General features: G+C 47.3%; 1 protein-coding gene across 1 annotated transcript; it reads right to left on the reverse strand.

Annotated features, from left to right (window-relative positions):
* Positions 1-6434: 6434 nt before the first annotated feature.
* Positions 6435-16615, reverse strand: WBP2 (WW domain binding protein 2). Its single transcript, XM_067547584.1, has 8 exons — positions 16450-16615; positions 14532-14640; positions 13364-13499; positions 11560-11652; positions 11043-11180; positions 10662-10784; positions 8959-9035; positions 6435-8672 (listed from the first exon to the last, which is right to left on the reverse strand). Exons 1-8 carry the CDS (start codon positions 16506-16508, stop codon positions 8619-8621), a joined length of 789 nt encoding a protein of 262 aa, XP_067403685.1. The 5' UTR covers positions 16509-16615; the 3' UTR covers positions 6435-8618.
* Positions 16616-17248: the final 633 nt, after the last annotated feature.

A 17248-nucleotide genomic window follows, 5' to 3' on the forward strand; every position in this document is an offset into this window, starting at 1 on the left:
ACAGGCCATGGACCCACTCCATAACCTCCGCACCCCCTCGGATTCCAAGGCCAGCTCAGAAACTCTTAGGGGGTTATCAGTTTTAGCACAGCACGACATGCCAGGAAACAAGCTGTTCCAGCGTGGTCTGCATTACCTGATAGGTCAGGACAGGACATTCCACCACTTAGGCCTACGGGTTAAGCCCTTCCATGCCGAACAATATCCCAAGAATTCCTCTGCAGAGCATTGGTGTTGAGACACGCCCGATACAGCAATGATTAAAGAGTTAATGGAGAAACAAGTGGTTTCTGACTCAGACCTGGCCTGATTTTTCCTTCCTCCTGTTAAATTCTCCAGCTACTGCCCTGGATGATGTCGCAATGCTTCTTTTTAATTAGATTTAACGAGCTTTCAGTTGTCTGTGTCTTAGGGAGGATGTTAACCGCTTTTTTAAAAACTGGCCTTTTTATTTATTCTGTTTGCTAGTTTCCTTCTTTCTATTCATTTCATCTTTAATGCGTGTGGCAAACAGTTATTTTCTTTTTCCGCCCTGTGCATTTCCCATTAAGACGAACTCAACTTCAGTCCCCATTGTTTATTCACTTCCTTATATTTGCACTCGCATCATCCATAATGGCACAGCTCAGGGAAACATTCGTTTCATTGCTATTAGAGGGGCAGGAGAGGATGCTTCAGAGTTCATAGGCCATTCCCTCACCAATTTTACACTGTTCTAGCGCCCATCTTTAGACCCTAAATTGCATCAGTGTCCCCTTAAGACCAAGTCAGATGCTTCTGAGAAAGGCAACATGAGTGGTATGAGCTCACATCTGGGATCCAGACTCAGTATGTTGCCCGGGAAACTGGATATGTTACGTATCAACATATCCAACATGCCTATTATATGTGCTCAGGCACCATACACAAGATTATCAACCAGCTTCAATACTGAGAGACTCCCACACACAAACGAAATACTCACCCCACAATCACCTCCTTCCCCACACAGGTGAAAAGCCTGAGGAAAGAAATGGGCCCTGAAGATCGGCAGCCGTGGTGGGCCAGTGGAGGAACCAAATCTCAAAGCCGAGAGCCATGTGGCCTGTACAGCGACTTCCTCCTTGCCGGGGTCCCACAGTCCAGGCTCTAGCCCAAGCCCAGACGGCTACACTGCAGTTTTCAGCTCTGCGGCCCAAAGCCCATGAGCCCGACTCAGCTGAGACAGGCTCTGGGACTCAGGGGTTTTGATCGCAGTGTAGACATTACCCTCAGCTAGCCAGAACCCAGGCCACACTGGGCTAACTGCACCGACCCCCCACAGGACAGCGTCGAAAGCGATCTTTGACCAGAGTGAAGGAAAGTTTTAGAAACGTAGGGTTTTCCATACCAGATCAGATCATCGGTCCAGCTAGTTGGGAAAGGGCCAAGACCTGTTGCTCCAGAGAGTAGCAATTCTTGCTGCTGCTTCAGTGAAAGCATCCTATTGCACAAAGGGACAATTGCTCAATGCTGCCCATGGAGATGGGGGCGGGTAGGGAGGAGTTCCTTCCTGACCCCCCTCCTCCACCCATCAGTTTACACCCTAAAGCAGGAGATTTGATAACCCCATTGGCTGGCTTAACTATACATTCTTGCTCACACAATTATCCGGCCCTTTTTCACATCCAGCTATTATCAACAGCGGCAGAGTATGTGACCATATGACTTCCCACAGCAGCTAACAGATAGCATCAGAGCAACCAGGACACTGAAACCCCGACTTCGAGCTGAATCCCATGATCAGCCCAAGATATCAAAACTGACACTCGAGAGAAAGTTGTGGTCATTGCCCAGCATGACTGCAACAGGGCTGTCATTTGCCACTCCCCCAGACCGTTGACAGGTCTATATGCTCCACTTTGCACCCCCTGACTTTAAAACCTATAGTATAATCACAGATAATGTTCTATATAGAACCATAGAAGATGAGGGTTGGAAGGGACCTCAGGTCATCTAGACCAACCCGCTGCTCAAAGCAGGACCAACCCCAACTAAATCATCCCAGCCAGGGCTTCGTGACACCGTGCCTTAAAAACCTCTAAGGATGGAGATTCCACCACCTCCCTAGGTAACCCATTCCAGTGCTTCACCACCCTCCTAGTGAAAAAGTTTTTCCTAATGACCAACCTAGACCTCCCCAACTGCAACTTGAGACCATTGCTCCTAGTTCTGTCATCTGCCAACACTGAGAATGGCCTAGCTCCGTCCTCCCTGGAACCTACCTTCAGGTAGTTAAAGGCTGCTATCAAATCTCCCCTCATTCTTCTCTTCTGCAGGCTAAATAAGCCTAGTTCCTTCAGCCTCTCCTCATAAGTGTTGTGCTCCAGCCCCAAATCATTTTTGTTGCCCTCTGCTGGACTCTCTCCAATTTGTCCACATCCTTTTCCGGGGGACGGGGACGACACGACGGGACACGACACGGGACAAAAAAACTCTCTCAAATTAGTCCCCTGGATTGCGAGCAGGATGCCCATTTATAAAGCGCCTGCCCCAAGGTATAACATACCCTCTTTTGCACGCTCGCATGCATCTAGCCATTTCAAACCAACCCCCAGCAAATCAGACTCTTTCCACAGATTCAATCCGAGCCTCGAGCCTGGGAACTAGCCCTCAGGCACAGCCGGTTCTAACAGACAATCTGACACCAGCCCACACATGTATGTGACTAACACAAGCCATTTTCCAGCTGCTCCTCAGCAAACTCAAGCAGGCATCCAAACAAACCAAACCCATTTACCTGAGGGTGATCAGGAGAGATTCATGCCCAGGGACACTCCCTGCAGTGACTGCAATGGAAATATTTCAGGTTGAACTTCACCCCTTGCTGTCCTGATTTACATTTAAGGGAGCCTGCTTCACACACAGGCTGTGGCTGCTTATAGACCGGAGTACCTCAATCACCACACAGAAGAGACATAATCAATTGCTTTTTCCATTCGTTACTGATTATAGGAAGGCAAACAGTCGACCTACAGTCCCTGGAAGGCAAACTGCCTGCAGAATAAGAATGGGGCAGTTGGCTAGCCAGGCTTCTTTCACAGCAGTCCCACAGACAGGGTTACGAGACTCAGCTGCTTCAGCTGGATGTACATTAATGCAAAATGCAGATTTTTATTACTATGTGGTACGCTCGGCAGCATGACAACAGTGCCTTTGTTATGGCCTCACCAGGGCTGGGCCCACACTGGGGCTGGTCTGCCTTACTTCCGGTGTCTGACTTGCTGAACAAAACAAACCCCCGTGTTTCAAACCGAGGGCCTGATCCAATTCCTGCAGGCATCTGTCGGAGTTGGTGTGGAGCCTAAGGTAGAAGTCCCAGCACTTACCTGCAGCACTCACATAGCAAGCCAGAACAGCCCTTCTGCCAATGAGTTTCTCCAATCTCGGTAACTGGAAGGTCCGTCTCATTGGCTAATAGGTACTATGGTGCTGGGCTCATTAGAGATACCATAAACTAGTTCAGATTTCCACCGAATGAGAACAAGAGCAACAGGCAACACTCAGCAGCCGAGCAGCAGAAAGCGTTTATTCGAAGGCTTTAGGAAAGAATTATTAATAGTACCTGGAACTCTTGTAGTAGCAGCTTTCATCAGAGGATTTTGAAGCACTTTAGAAACATTAATTAAGCTGCACTATACCCCTGTGAGGCAGGGAAAATATCTCCATATTAAAGACAGGGAAGTTGAGACAAGGAGATTTTGAGATTGGATAAATCACTTACATAGAATAAGTGGTAGAGCCAGGTGGAGGACCCAGAACTCCTGACTTCTGGTCCTGTGCTCTGACCACTAGTGCCCCTGTTAATGCTATCTTCCCATCAGCACCTATAGACTTCAGGATCTAGTAAGCTCCTAAAACCTGTTGGTTTTAAAAACAACACATAAAACGTAAGACTGTCCAAATGCAGCATCACAATGGCATGATTTTAGGATCATATGATGTTGACTTGGTGCTGGTTTAGAACTAATTAAAGATTCAACATGCTGAAATGAGAGCTGGAGAAATATTAGTGTATGTGCTTTCCCGCCCGCTACTCTACACCCGCTTCCAAGCAGAGCCAGTGCTTCCACAGCACTTATCCCCCCTGCATCATGTTCTTACCAAGACAACTTCTCTTATTTAGAACTTTTTGTCTGCGGACATCAAAGCACTTTCCAAAGGGAAGTAAAATCATTATTGCCGCGTTACAGGTGAGGTGACTGAAACACAAAGATGAAGTGTCTCGCTCAAGGGCACACCACAGCTCAGCGCCAAAACCAGGAATAGAAAAAAATCCACATCTCCTGCGTCCCAGTTTAGAGACCAATCCACTAGCCACACGGCCTCCCCAAAGGCAGCCGCAGATGATCTTCTGCCCTAAAACTCAAAATGGCTTCTCAGTAGCTCAACAGGGGTTTGCAGATTTGGTGGCCACTTGGATCCAGTGGTGGGTGGGGGATTTGTCGATCTGCTGAGTTAGCAGCCGTTTTAGTGCCACAGTTAAAGCAAAGGGCCCTAACTGTAACTGGATCTGTGCAGAGCTCTCGATTCGTTCTACTAGTGTGTAACGAGGCTCCATTTCCATGGGGATTCCACTGCTGAATCCGATCAACCAAAATATGTCCCCACCTAAACACGTGCAGCTCCACTGTATTGAATGTCCTTGTCCAAGCCTCGATAATCTCGTGCTCTGCTGTTGCAGCCTCTACATTTCGGGCCTTCCACACATTTGCTTCTCTGCTCCCCGATCTATTCAAAACTGCTGCAAAAATCTGCTCTGATCATCATCAACTCCTCTCCCCGCCCCATAAATCCCTTCCCTGCCAACCTATTGCCTCCCCAATCAGCACAACTTCTGTGCCAGGGTATAGTGAGAGGAAAGGGTACCTGTTCACCAACCTATTGCAAGAGGAACTGCCACTGAACGGGTTAGGAACCACTGATTTAGACTACTGATTTCAATTCCTCAGATGGAAAACATCTGTCTGGTCCCAACTCGCTCTATCCTCCCATAGCGCATCAAAGTTGTTAGCAGACGTAACTCCTTACTTGCTTATCTTAGAACTTCCACTGCACTGGACTGGGGAGGAGACACCCTCCCACTTCATTTTCAGATGTGAAAGCGTTTAGTGATGCTGGCAAGGAACACGAGGGAAGACACACACACTTTCAGCAGTGGGTCCAGTTGTCAGCAGAGCCTGTGTCAAAGTTTCTTCTCTAGCATGCATCCAGCAGCAGCAGGATTAATGAGGGCTGTGGAATCACACAGTACATACCAGAGCTGCAGGGAATGGCTCATGCGGCAGGAACACAGGCAGCATTGTACTCAACCATAAATTCCCTGGGACTATCCGTGCTTGGACAGAAGGAAATCATGGAAGGCCATAAAAAGCAAGTATAGGATCTCTGCTGTACAAAGCACTCTGCTAGAGCCCCAGGAAGTGTTCCAGGGCGTCTCCAAGGCCATGCTCCACGACACTAGTAGAAACTATTGCTGGATTTGAAATTATGCTCATGACAAATGTAATCCATAAAACAGGATTTATCAGGATCTTGCTGTAAGATTCCGCTTCATCTTGTGTCTTGTCCCTCCCCACCTTCACCCACCGGTAAAAACCCGACAGCGAAGCAGCCTCTGTTTCACTTACATAAATACTACAGCCTGGTAGGTTGCCAGAGCTGAGTGAGCACTAGCAAGAGACCTGAGTGTGGAAGATGGACATGTCAGTGTATGGGTGAATGTCAGGAGTGTTAAAATGGCTTGTTACAGCTCATGGAAGGAAGGAAGGAAGATGGGTAGGGCTGAGGATGCTGGCTGCCTGCTATGGCCCAGATCCTGAATGCACTCGACTCCCATTCACTTCTGTGGCAACTATAGGTGCTCGACATCTCTCAGGATTTACCCCTAAGTGAACACACTGGTTCTTGAAGCTGGAGCTTGGCTGTAAGTCACTGCACACTAGAGAACAAAAGGGTGAAAATCATTCCAGGAATTCAGGGTCCCCGAAGCCTAGGGAGAGCCCATGCTAATACTTGATTGGACTACTTTGTCCTTCTATAGCACCTTCCATCCAAGGACCACAGAGCACTTTAAACAAGAATGAACTCGGCCTGGGAAAGGTATTGGGTAAAATTTTCAAAAGCACCTAAAGAACCTAGGGAAATGGGACACGGACTCCTAAATGACTCAGGCACCCTGGAAAATATTACCCACAATCTCCATTTTAGAAACAGGGAAGCTGAAGTTAAGACCAATTAAGTGACTCACCCAAGGCCATCCAGGAAATGTGTGGTAAAGCCAGGAATAGGATCCAGGTCTCCTGACTGCCAGCCCTGTGCTTTAAATGCAAGACAATCCTTCCATCCCAATGCCTGCGGCGAGGCAATCGTGACAACGCCATTTCCACACACAAAACACACAGGCACAAAGAGCGTCAGGCTAATTTATCTTTACTTCACAGTCTCAGCAAAACAAAATTTGCATTCAGAACTTTTTTTCACATTAATATATTAATTCAACTTCTTCAAAATAAATACTTCTTTTTAAAATAACCTTTTCTTTACATCACTGCAATTTCAACTGCAAATGTAGAAAAGTCAGTGCACAGACAGTAACAATATGATCAGTCAGCTAGAAAGTTTCCAGGAGTTCAAACTAAACAGGAGGTGGGCCTTGTCTTTCAGGCAGGTTGCATGCAGTAAACCTCAGCAAGCTTCCCTAGCACATAATCTTTCTGCCCACCTGCTTGGAAGAGCGGTGCACTGGTCCCCCAAAGGAAGTCTCCGAACCTGATTTACACTTACTTCTGAAGAATTCTCACACAGCTGGTTACTGATCAGTCCCGCAGAGGTTCTGAGTACCGCAGTGACAGCTACTGAGATCAATATAAAGATGACATTATGGAACAAGCGTGCTTGAATCTCTAACGGAGCTGAAGAGCCCATGTGAAAGTGCAAGATTAATGTTATTTATAATTAAATTAATAGCTGGTCTGGGAGCACTAATCTACAGTACTAATCATCAGTCAAGTGATGAGACAAAGAAATGTTCTTAAGCCATGCTACATTGCTTTCTCCAGTACTGAAGGGCTAGTTCAAAAAATTAAATCCAACCACAAGTGAACACATTGTTCTACATTCTTCCGCATGGAGTGCCATTGCTATAGTGGTGGTAGGTGATTTACATCTGCTGCTAACTTTGAAAGACTGAACTGCTACGTGAACTTTCATCACAGAGCTCAAATCAGCTTGAGTATGCCAAAAAAGCCAGGGCTTTCAGGAATCAAATCTGTAGTGAAATGTTGGAGGAGGGCCCCCTGTCAGCAACCAGAGAGACGTTGGCTTGGTAACTCAGCACCCCAGAGAACAGGAATTTCAGCATTTGTGTCTCCTTTTGTTGCAGGAAATCTAGGAAACACAGCCCTCTCGCAGCCAGATTCTGATCTCCCTCCTGGAAACATGAGCAGTAGCGGACTTGATGATGTTACAATGAAATTAAAACCAGCGTGAGAGAAGAATCAGGCCCTCAGTTTTTCCAGGGTGCAATAACACAGTCTGTAGTATCCCAACAGGAATGAATCATAGAACAAACTCATCAGTCTGGGACTCCTTCCACATGCTCCCGGTTATATTAGCACAAGAGGATACAACTGGGAATTTCCCCCCCCCCCTTTTTTTTTTTGGTTTGGGGAATGGAAGGGGGAACCTGACTGCCTCAGGAAAGCAGCGTATGATGATGTTTCAGCTCAACCCAGTCACAGGAAAAATGCTCTCCCCTCCCAGTCAAAACAACACACACACAATTCCCAAATCCTTCCAGGCTAAGTTTATACAACTATTTCCACACCCCTCTCAACTGAAGAGTTTAATCACAGCAGTGAGATGCTTCACTGGTCAGAAAATGCAGCCTGCATTACTGGAAAGGAAAAAACCAAGATGCATTAAAGACTAGAAAAGGAATGGTCAGGATTTAGTGATCTAAAGACCCATGCATCTGTCTTACAGGGAAAGAGACAGCAGGATATTCTAATGCCCCAATACACTCCAGGGCTAGTTAAGTGCCACTACACAGCCTCGTAAGGAGAACATGTCCTTAAAAGATAAAACTTGACTGCACCAAGCCAGGATGCAACAGTGCACTTTGTGGGGGTACAGGAATATTTCAGGTGTCCCTGGCGAGGGGAGTTTCCTAAGCACTGGAGAGAAGTTCAATAGGTATCAGTTTCCTTCTGAAGCCCAGAGCTCCCTCTGCAGCCTCCCCCACACAATTACTCCAGAGTTAAGACAAGACTTATTTCAGTGTTAAGGATCTGTTAGCTTTAAATCTGGGACAGTCACTTCTTTTAAAAGTGCATTAGTGAAGAAGGGATGCTAGAGAAACTGTCACGGACATTCTAGCTATCACTGGACAGAGAGAGCAGGGATTTGACAGCAGGGAGTAACAAACCCTCATGGTTGCAAATGATAGTCCAGAACACTTTAAATCTCTTCCCTCACTATGCACGGATCTACCTGCTTCAAGGGAAGACTATGCCTCTTTAAAGCTGTACACCCCACCCCAAGATTCAGCCAGATGGAAAATAAGGAAGCAATGCATCTTGGAGAGGTTCCTTTTTGGCTTATTGGGTCTTCTTGTCCTCTGGTGGGAAGTAGGGAGGAGGGGGAGGTTGGTCCTAAAACAGAAGGGGGAAAATATGTAAGTAACATCAATCCATGGCTAGGAAATCAATTAGTTCAAACAAACCCTGCTTCTCCAGCAGGAACAATGGCTGTTAACACAACCAATATTGCGGCTTTTAACCCTCTCCTATATGTACATGATCACTATCCAGATTGTGAACATCTAATCTAAATTCCTGTGAAACTCACCAGTGGCCCATTCCTTCTGTGGTGACTGGCCCCCTTTATACATGTAACATACAGTTGTTTATTACATACAGGACAATGCATGAAACTTACTGTGGGCATGTAGACATTATGAGGGTTGACTGGACTGTAATACGCACTGGCAGCAGCTTCTGCGGCCTTCGCTTCGGCTATTACAAACAAACACAGGTTAAAGTTAGGTGACTCTGAAGGGAACTTCTATAATCAAATAAAAACCCTGCGTGTTTCTGCCTACCAGGTATTAGGCCAGCCCTCAGTTCTAGACCCACATGATCTACAAAGTGGCAACAACACAAAGCTACAGAGTTAGTGGGACCCCTTCAAATGGCAAAGGGTGAGGAATCAAGTTGCTATAATATTGCCGAGTTAGGAAGGAGGTAGATCAGCAGCTCCTGTGGGACTCTGCACTGAAGGAGCCATGATATCCTGCCACATCGGCATGCAGTTGCTATCTTGGTTTTGCTCTATCTGTGGAACAAATGCTAACAGCTGCTTTTGAAGACCATCCGATCACAGGCAAACTCCTCCAAGGTCATGACCCAAACTCTTTTTGCAATAGAAAAATGAAGCTATAAGAGCAGCTCCCTCCTTAGAAAGGGCTAATCCATAAGAGCAGCCTAGATCATGGCTCTCCAGGACTCCTGAAGTCTTGTGCTCAACCCCACGAACCCACCACATTTTCCAAGTGACAACTCTGGATTCAGATTCAAGAGGTGTGCTAAATCCGCCCTCCTCCCAATACCTTTAAAGACAAGAGACCCAGCAGTACTAAAGGTCTCACTTATTTAGCATTTGTTTCCCACGATTTTAGCAATTTCACATGCAAGAACCTGTGAAAATGTCCCAAATCGCTTTGAGAAATGCCACTACATTGAAACTACAGCTCTGAGTTTTGTGACCTACTTCAGATCCATTTCCATTATATGCCTCCCATCCAATTTCATCTATTAGGGAAGCGTGGGCAGGACAGATTAAATTGGGTAGCTAAGATTAACAAGGTTTAGGCTGTTCTGCTTAGTCTTCTGGCTTTCTGACAGGATGCTGAAAACAATGGTAGAGCTGAGCCACAAAAATGCTTCTTTCTCTATGGATTTCTATCACGATTCACTCATTGTTTCATTCCGCTGAATAACAGTCAGACTGATTCCTAGCGTGCTGCTGAAAGCTCTCCATTTATAAAGAGCATTTCTTTTCTGAAAGTATTCTGTTCTCCCAGAGACCATCTTACTCATCAAATCTACTCCCTACATACATCAGACAGATCTGCTGACTAATACAAGCTTTTACGCTGTCCCTCCCCTTCCCCCGTTAGCCCCGCAGAATGAATATCTCTACTGGAAAACAGCTGGATTATCTTCTGGCTCACACCGAAACAGAACTGATCCAACTGCAGAATACTGGTGATGATGAACTGGCTGGAAAGACCCCAGGTTGGTTGTCAGACTGAATTGAGTTTGCAGGACTGGCAGTTAGGAAAAATCATCTTGTAACTTGCAAATGGAACAGGTTTGTTCAGAAATCACTAAGAGATGATGAACGTGAAACCTCAACGATGCCAATTTTGGAAGGTCGCTTTTCAGAGTAGAATCACATTTTAATGCTTTTGCTCACATTCATTATGCCCCATAGACAATTATTTGCTGTATATTTCCACATGGCCATCGTAGAGAACACAGAAATTATACTAGCTTGTATTAGATCAACTTGTCCTCAGTGGCTGATGCTACAAACATTGCAAAGAGGTTCTGCTCTAACCCACTGGACACACTTTTCACCTGCAGGAGTGGAAGGAAGGTCTGGGCCACTGACTGGAGGCTCCATGGGCCCAGGATAAGGAGGTGGTGGAGGCTGCATGTAACCCATGGCTCCATCCATCATGGGGGGACCAGGGTAAAACTCTGCAAGGAAAGAAAGTGGCCATCAAAATATTGTAGGAACAGCTCCTTTGGTTCAGCCACGTACAATATACAGCCAAAAGAAGTCTTAAAGCCAACTACAATTAAATAAACTCAGGCTCTTAAGTTGCAGAAGGCACAGAACCAAATCTGAAAACAATCCAGACTATATCTCCAAACATATCCACCCTTCCCAATTTCTTAACCTGCTTTTAACTCTTAGTCACTAGGAAGATTTCCTTACTTAGTCTGCAGACTCACCAGGAGGTGGAGGTGGGTAGGGGTATCCTGCTGGAGGAGGACCATATATTCCATTGGCTGCAGGTGGCGCAAAGGCATACGCTCCATTCGGCATGTAGGAATAACCATAAGCTCCATTGGGAACTTCTCCTCTGGAGGCTGTGAAAGCAAAGGTGAGTTGATCCTACCAGATCCACAAAACTCCAAGGACTGAATCAAACTCTGGACAGACCCGGCCTCTTCACAGAACGAAATCAGACAAACTCGGAGTCTAGTGCAATAGGACAAATAGATCTACGGCTGACCAGATGAGTAAAGTTAATGATTTTTAAAAAGTAAGTGAATTCCAGTTATTGCTGAAATTCAAAAATATTTTAATCCATCCTGCTACACCTTATTCTAAGCAGGACGCATGCACCCTGTGCTTGTATCCACACACACACACACACACACACACACACACACACACCCCCAAAAGGCAGCTCCCCCTCCACCATTACCTGATTTAGCCTTGTTCTTAAAACTGAAACTTCAGTACCTTGAGATGCCACTTGCAGCATACGCTGTCCAAACTCAATAGCGCCCCCAGATGAAAAAGTCATTTTGAATGTTGCTGATCCTTCCCAGCCACCTGCAGAAGAGAGAACAATCAGATGAAAGAGGAGAATCTTTTTCAATGTTATTTAGACTCTCTGCTATGAGGCAATTGTTGTAGTCTATCTACAGATGCCACACATGCAGTACTACAGTACTTTGGTTTTGTCCCAAATACTTTAAAAGCCTGCAGGTAAAAGGATACGATTGTTATAATTCGGCTCTGATTAGAAAAATACATGTTGCCCGTGGGTGTTTCAGGTCAAGAGGTACCTGAGGTTGAAGCATCAATCAGAGAGGTTAGAAAGGTTGCTGAAGTTGTGTGCCTATTGTTATTGCCAGCCACTGACAGACAGACACCAGCAGCATGAGATTTGCTCTGGCTCAGTATAGGATTAGTGCAGAAAACAGGGATTATGTTAATCCAGTTTGCTAAAATGCCTTTACAGCAAGAGTCAAATCATTAGCTATAAATTAGACAGGGGGTTTGAGTACCCAATGGAACGAAGAGCATAAATGGCATGAAAAATGTGGGCAATTTAAATCTATTACAGAGTCCAAGGAAGATGTTCTAGGATAGGAGAACAAAACTACAAGTGACATCCCATGTTTCAGGCTTAAAAAAAACCCCAAGAGCAGTCCAAGAGTCCCAACACCACACTGGAGGGGTATCAGTGTCAATGGTGGAACAGTCAGGAACACAACAATTTTGTGAACTAAACCCAAGATCCAGTGACATTCCTATGAAAAGAGAACTCCTCTGGGAAAAGTTCACACTGACTTTCGGCAAACCCTTTTGTATGATTTTCAGTGTTTGTTCTGACTACGTGTGCTCCCTCACAGGCTGCTTTGTCCTATTGGATCCTGCACAAAAGCTGCAGTGCCAATTTCCATGATAACAGACTGTGGTGTCATAAGCACAGGATTATGCTTCAGGGCCAGAGCAAGCAAGAGAAATCAAGCTGGGGAAGAGAGAGAGGTTATTGAATTACAGGTTTTCAGTAACAGTGAAAGGAGGAACAAAAAAAGGACTAGATAGGTATGTTTTATTTGTACAAGTCTTTTCCCCTCTCTCCAGGTTCACTAGAATATGCAAGTTCCCCTTTAAAACCAGGCTCCTAATTTCAAGACTGCCTCTTCCCTTTCATGCCTGAACTAGAACATTTAATGCCTATGTATTCAGTTTCCAATTAAAATAAAGTGACGCAAGATTGTTTTTATTACTAACGTGTCTTGTGGCAATAACACACCTTTCCTTGAGCTAAACAAGAGATTTGGGATGAACAACTGTTTCTGGTTACTTGTGTCTGAAAGTGAACATGGATTTAGGAAGAAGCAGAGAAGTTTACCAAAGAATCATTTGGAAAGGGACTGAACAAGTTACCTCAACAGGCCATAGCTTACTGACAGCTCTCAGAGCACTGTTGGCATGACCATCTCTCTGTTATGAGCCACTCAAGGATGTTTTGTCAATGAGATCATTTGGCCAATTGAACTTTTATCATTCGGAACAGAGAGCGGAAATGAGATCAGTTTCTGAAATAGATCACTTCGTTGTCACTGTACAGGGCGAAAGGGAAGGGACACACACTTTTAGTTAGTTTTCAAAGAAAGAAAGAAATTTTAATAGTCTTGAATACTAAGCCATTTGGATACCACCCAGTTTAGCTCAATGCCTAAACTTGATACTTCTCTGAATCTGATGTTATGTAACTATCCTAGCACCACTGCAACCAAAAACTACTTACCTCCTGTCTCTGCTTTCACTGTCCCCTTGACATAATTTGCCCCAAAAACAGGCTGTTTAATCTCACAATCTTTCATCAAATAAAAGGGCATCATGAAAGATTGCATAGGATCCTTTCCCTTGGACACAAAGATAACCTGCAGGAGAAAGAAGCAAATTCACAGTAAGGCACATTTAAAACAAGCAGGAAATACAGGGACAATTTATTGTAAGAAGATTGAGCTCAATGTGCTGAAACTGCTTCCCGGGCCTGGAGTTTTTAATCCAGTGGTTCCCAACCTTTTTGGCTCGAGGGCCAGAGATATCATTTTTACAATCCTGAAGGGCCACCAGTCTCCGCCAGCAGTCTTCCCCCTTCCCCCCTACACTGCAGCCAGACAGAAGGAGTTCCTCACTGATCTCCCATCTCCCTGGCTGCAGCAGGGAAACCGCACACATCCTGTAGCCCGATGCGCTCCACCTGGGTCCCTAGGCAGTGGCTCCCTTCTGCAGCCAGGGGGACGGGAGATCAGCGCTCCCCGCCCTTTGGCTCCAGCAGGGACCCCAGCATCTATGGACCCAGGCAGAGCACTTTGGCATGCTCCCTGCTACAGCCAGGGAGAGGGGACGCTGATCTCCTGTCCCCTTGGCTGCAGTAAGTCCTGTTGCCCTGCAGCAATGCGCTTTGCCTGGGTCCTTAGGCAGCAGCTCCCTTCTGCAGCCAGCGGGAGGGGGGCATCAGGCCACTTTGAAAGCCGGGGGCCACAGATTGGGAACCCCTGTTTTAATCAGTCCTGCAGGTCAAAAGATCTACAGAAGAGCAGCAAAATGCCTGTAACCTGAGGCAATAATGTGAAGTGCTTTCTAGAAACATACACTAGCTGTGATCTCTCTCCTCCTGATTTCTAGTGAGCCCACTGCTCTCCAGATGGCTATAATTAGTAGTTTAACTGATGCATTAAGCATTTGCATTTCAGCGCCTCAGGATCCCTGACAGGCTGTATAGCTGCCTTCAGGAACTAATCCGTATTTCTGTCTTTTGACAAAGGATTTACAATGCTTTCATAATGCTGCTGAGAATCCATACTTCGAGAACTGCTAGATTAACCATGCTTTCAGACACCAGGAAAGTTTCTCTGTGGACTCCCTATTTAAAGTGTCTGATCTCATTATGAAAACTGATTACTTACTCTAAATGGAGTTAAGAAGACGCTTCCTTTCTTGGTCCCTTTGAAGGCATCTGGCATGTGTTCCATATCACTGAATGTAATTTCTACATGGTCATAGGTCATCAAAATGCTACAAACAAGCAAAGGAAAGAAGAGGCCCATTTTTAGGACTTGATCCAGAGGAGCAGTTTGTGTACAATTTGGCGGCCTATGTAAAGTGAGTTGGTAACCCCAATCCAACACTTAGTAGACAAGTGTCCCTATCACAAAATACACTACCACAATTGGCTCCCTTTTTGGCCATTTCTGGGCTTGTCAACACACAGTTTTTGTATGGATTTGGCTATTTTAATTTAGAAACTGGTAAGTTAAATCAATGTAACTCCCTAGTGTGGATGCAGCTGTACCATTATAAAGATGCCTTATATTAGTACAGCTTAACCTCATAAGCACCTTTATACTGGTATAGCTGTGTCCATACTAGCTGGGGGAGCTACATGGATTAAACTATATGGGTGTGAGATCCCACTCCTAATTGAAGTAGTGATATCTGTGTGAATTTCTACAATTACACAATTGTGCAGAACAGGCCTCAGCAGAGACATCGGTACAAAAACTGTGTGTTGAACAGGTTGCAGAAGACAGGAACCATGAAGAGTGAACGACCCTGCTGTCCCAGAAGCAGGTGCCCCGTGTGTTAGAAGTGAGGCACGCTGGCGGGGAAGCATAGGGCTAGGGTGTTCCACTGCTATCCAGGCTGAACTTCTTCTATGGCGAGAAAAGGATTTCAGTCTCCAGGGCTCCCACCCAGAATCTCTCTCCAGCACAACATCCAACTAACAAAATAATAAAAGAAGAAGGAAAGAGCAACTTTTGGAGAGCAGGAGATTGTTGAATGGTAGGGATGGGTAACTAGAGTCTGAGTTCTCGCAGTCAGATCAGATGGAGAGGGAGATGGATGCAGCCTGTGTAGGAGAGTAAAGAGTTAAAAGCTGGACAAATGGTCAGGCCTAAGCTACAGGGAATGGGGTCATGGCACGGTCAAACCTTGTTTCTGTTAATTGGTGTGAATTTAGTTAGAGTCTGTTAGCTCTCTTCTTTTCCTCCCTTCCTGGCCATCTGTGCCTGGGATGAGGCTAATAGAATAACTATTGCCACTCCTGCGCAAGGCCTTTGGTGGGAAGAAAGCATTATCTTCCTTCCCCCCCCCGGCATACCGTTAGGTCAAAGAACGTTAGTGTAAAATGAATGGGTTTTAAGGTGCTGTGCCTGCCCGCTGGATGGCAATCCTGCAAACAACAAAGAGGGGCGGGTATCACTGCATTCATTATGTGGTGCTAATGTTCATTTCACAGGTGTCACTGTAAACAAAGGAGGGTCTAGGGGAGCTGCTGGAAAGGTGTACATGTACAGACGTTACGGACACAAGAATGGTAGAGTGACCCCTGGTCGCTCACTCGCGGCGTGGAGGTGGAAGGAGCAGGCAATAAAGGGGAACCGGCGCCCCAATCCGCCCCGCGACACCCCGACTGTTATTTCGAACAGGCTGGGGGGCTCCGTGCTCCTGTTCGTAGGGCTGCCAGCCCCGAGGTGCAAAGAGCCGGGCAGGCGGGACGATCCCACACAGCCGCCAGCGCGCACCGAGCAGCCGGGCCCGATCTCTCCGGGGCTACCGGGCACCGCCCCCGGCAGGGGGCAAGCGGGCGCTGGCTAGCCGGGGCCAGGCTGCCATGGCGGGCGGGCGGGGGGGGGGGGTGACGAGCCATGAGGTGTTTGCTCCCGGGGGGGGCGGGCCACGGCCCCCCTCGTCAGCCGACCCCAGGGGCGACCCCCTCCCCCCACAGGGCCCAACGACACCCACGTGCCCACCCGAGCCCCGCCCCCTTCGAGCAGCCCACGGCGGTAACGGTCCCCGCGGGGGGGGAGGGGCGGCTCTCACCTCTCGCTGTTATTGACGATCACGCCGCCTCCCTCCGAGTGGTTCCTGTTCAGCGCCATGGCCGCCGCCGCCGCGCACTCCCGGCCGGACTCACGCCTCGGCCAAAGGCTAAGCAAGGCCTGCGGGCCGCTGCTCCTACACTGCGCCTGCGCACGCAAGTAGCGCCTGACTGCTGGGAGGGACGTGCGCGCCGCTGCTGAGACCGCGTCGCCCGGCATGCAAAGCGCCACGGGCCGGAAGGGGGAGCGTGGCATGCTGGGATCTGTAGTTCCCACTGGCCCCTCCCGCCAGAGGTGGAGTGTTGCATGCTGGGACCTGTAGTTCCTATGATTGTGCTGAGCCCGTGCCGCCCTCCTCAGAGGTGGAGCGTAGCATCCATGCTGCATGTGGTCTCCATGGGCTGCATGCACCAGGGAAGGGAGCTGGAGCATGGCATGCTGGTCTGTTAGCAGGTCTGCCTTCTGTTTCCCCATCTGCACGTGTGCCTGCTATGTTGCCCCAGGCTGCTGGTGAGGTGGGGCTGCAAGGGGTCCCACACTCACAGGGGGAAGGTGCCTTGCAGGGGTACAGCCCTGTAATAATGCCCTGGAGTTTGTAGGAGTCCTGGCATCCAGCTGGGCTGGGATCCCCCGCATCTGGCTGAGCCCATGGCCCTGTGTCTCTCAACCACCTACTGCTAATTGGCCCCAACATCATCGCAGGCCATGGGTCCTCGAAAAGTCAATGCATGGCCCCATCCATCACACTGCACAGAAAGGACCCCAGGGGGAGCAGTTTGGTCAGCTTCTTGTGATGCTTC

The sequence above is a fragment of the Emydura macquarii genome, unplaced genomic scaffold (assembly GCF_026122565.2).
Source record: "Emydura macquarii macquarii isolate MOO-44397 ecotype Brisbane River unplaced genomic scaffold, CSIRO-AGI_Emac_v2 contig_1230, whole genome shotgun sequence".
Classification (NCBI taxonomy): domain Eukaryota; kingdom Metazoa; phylum Chordata; order Testudines; family Chelidae; genus Emydura; species Emydura macquarii.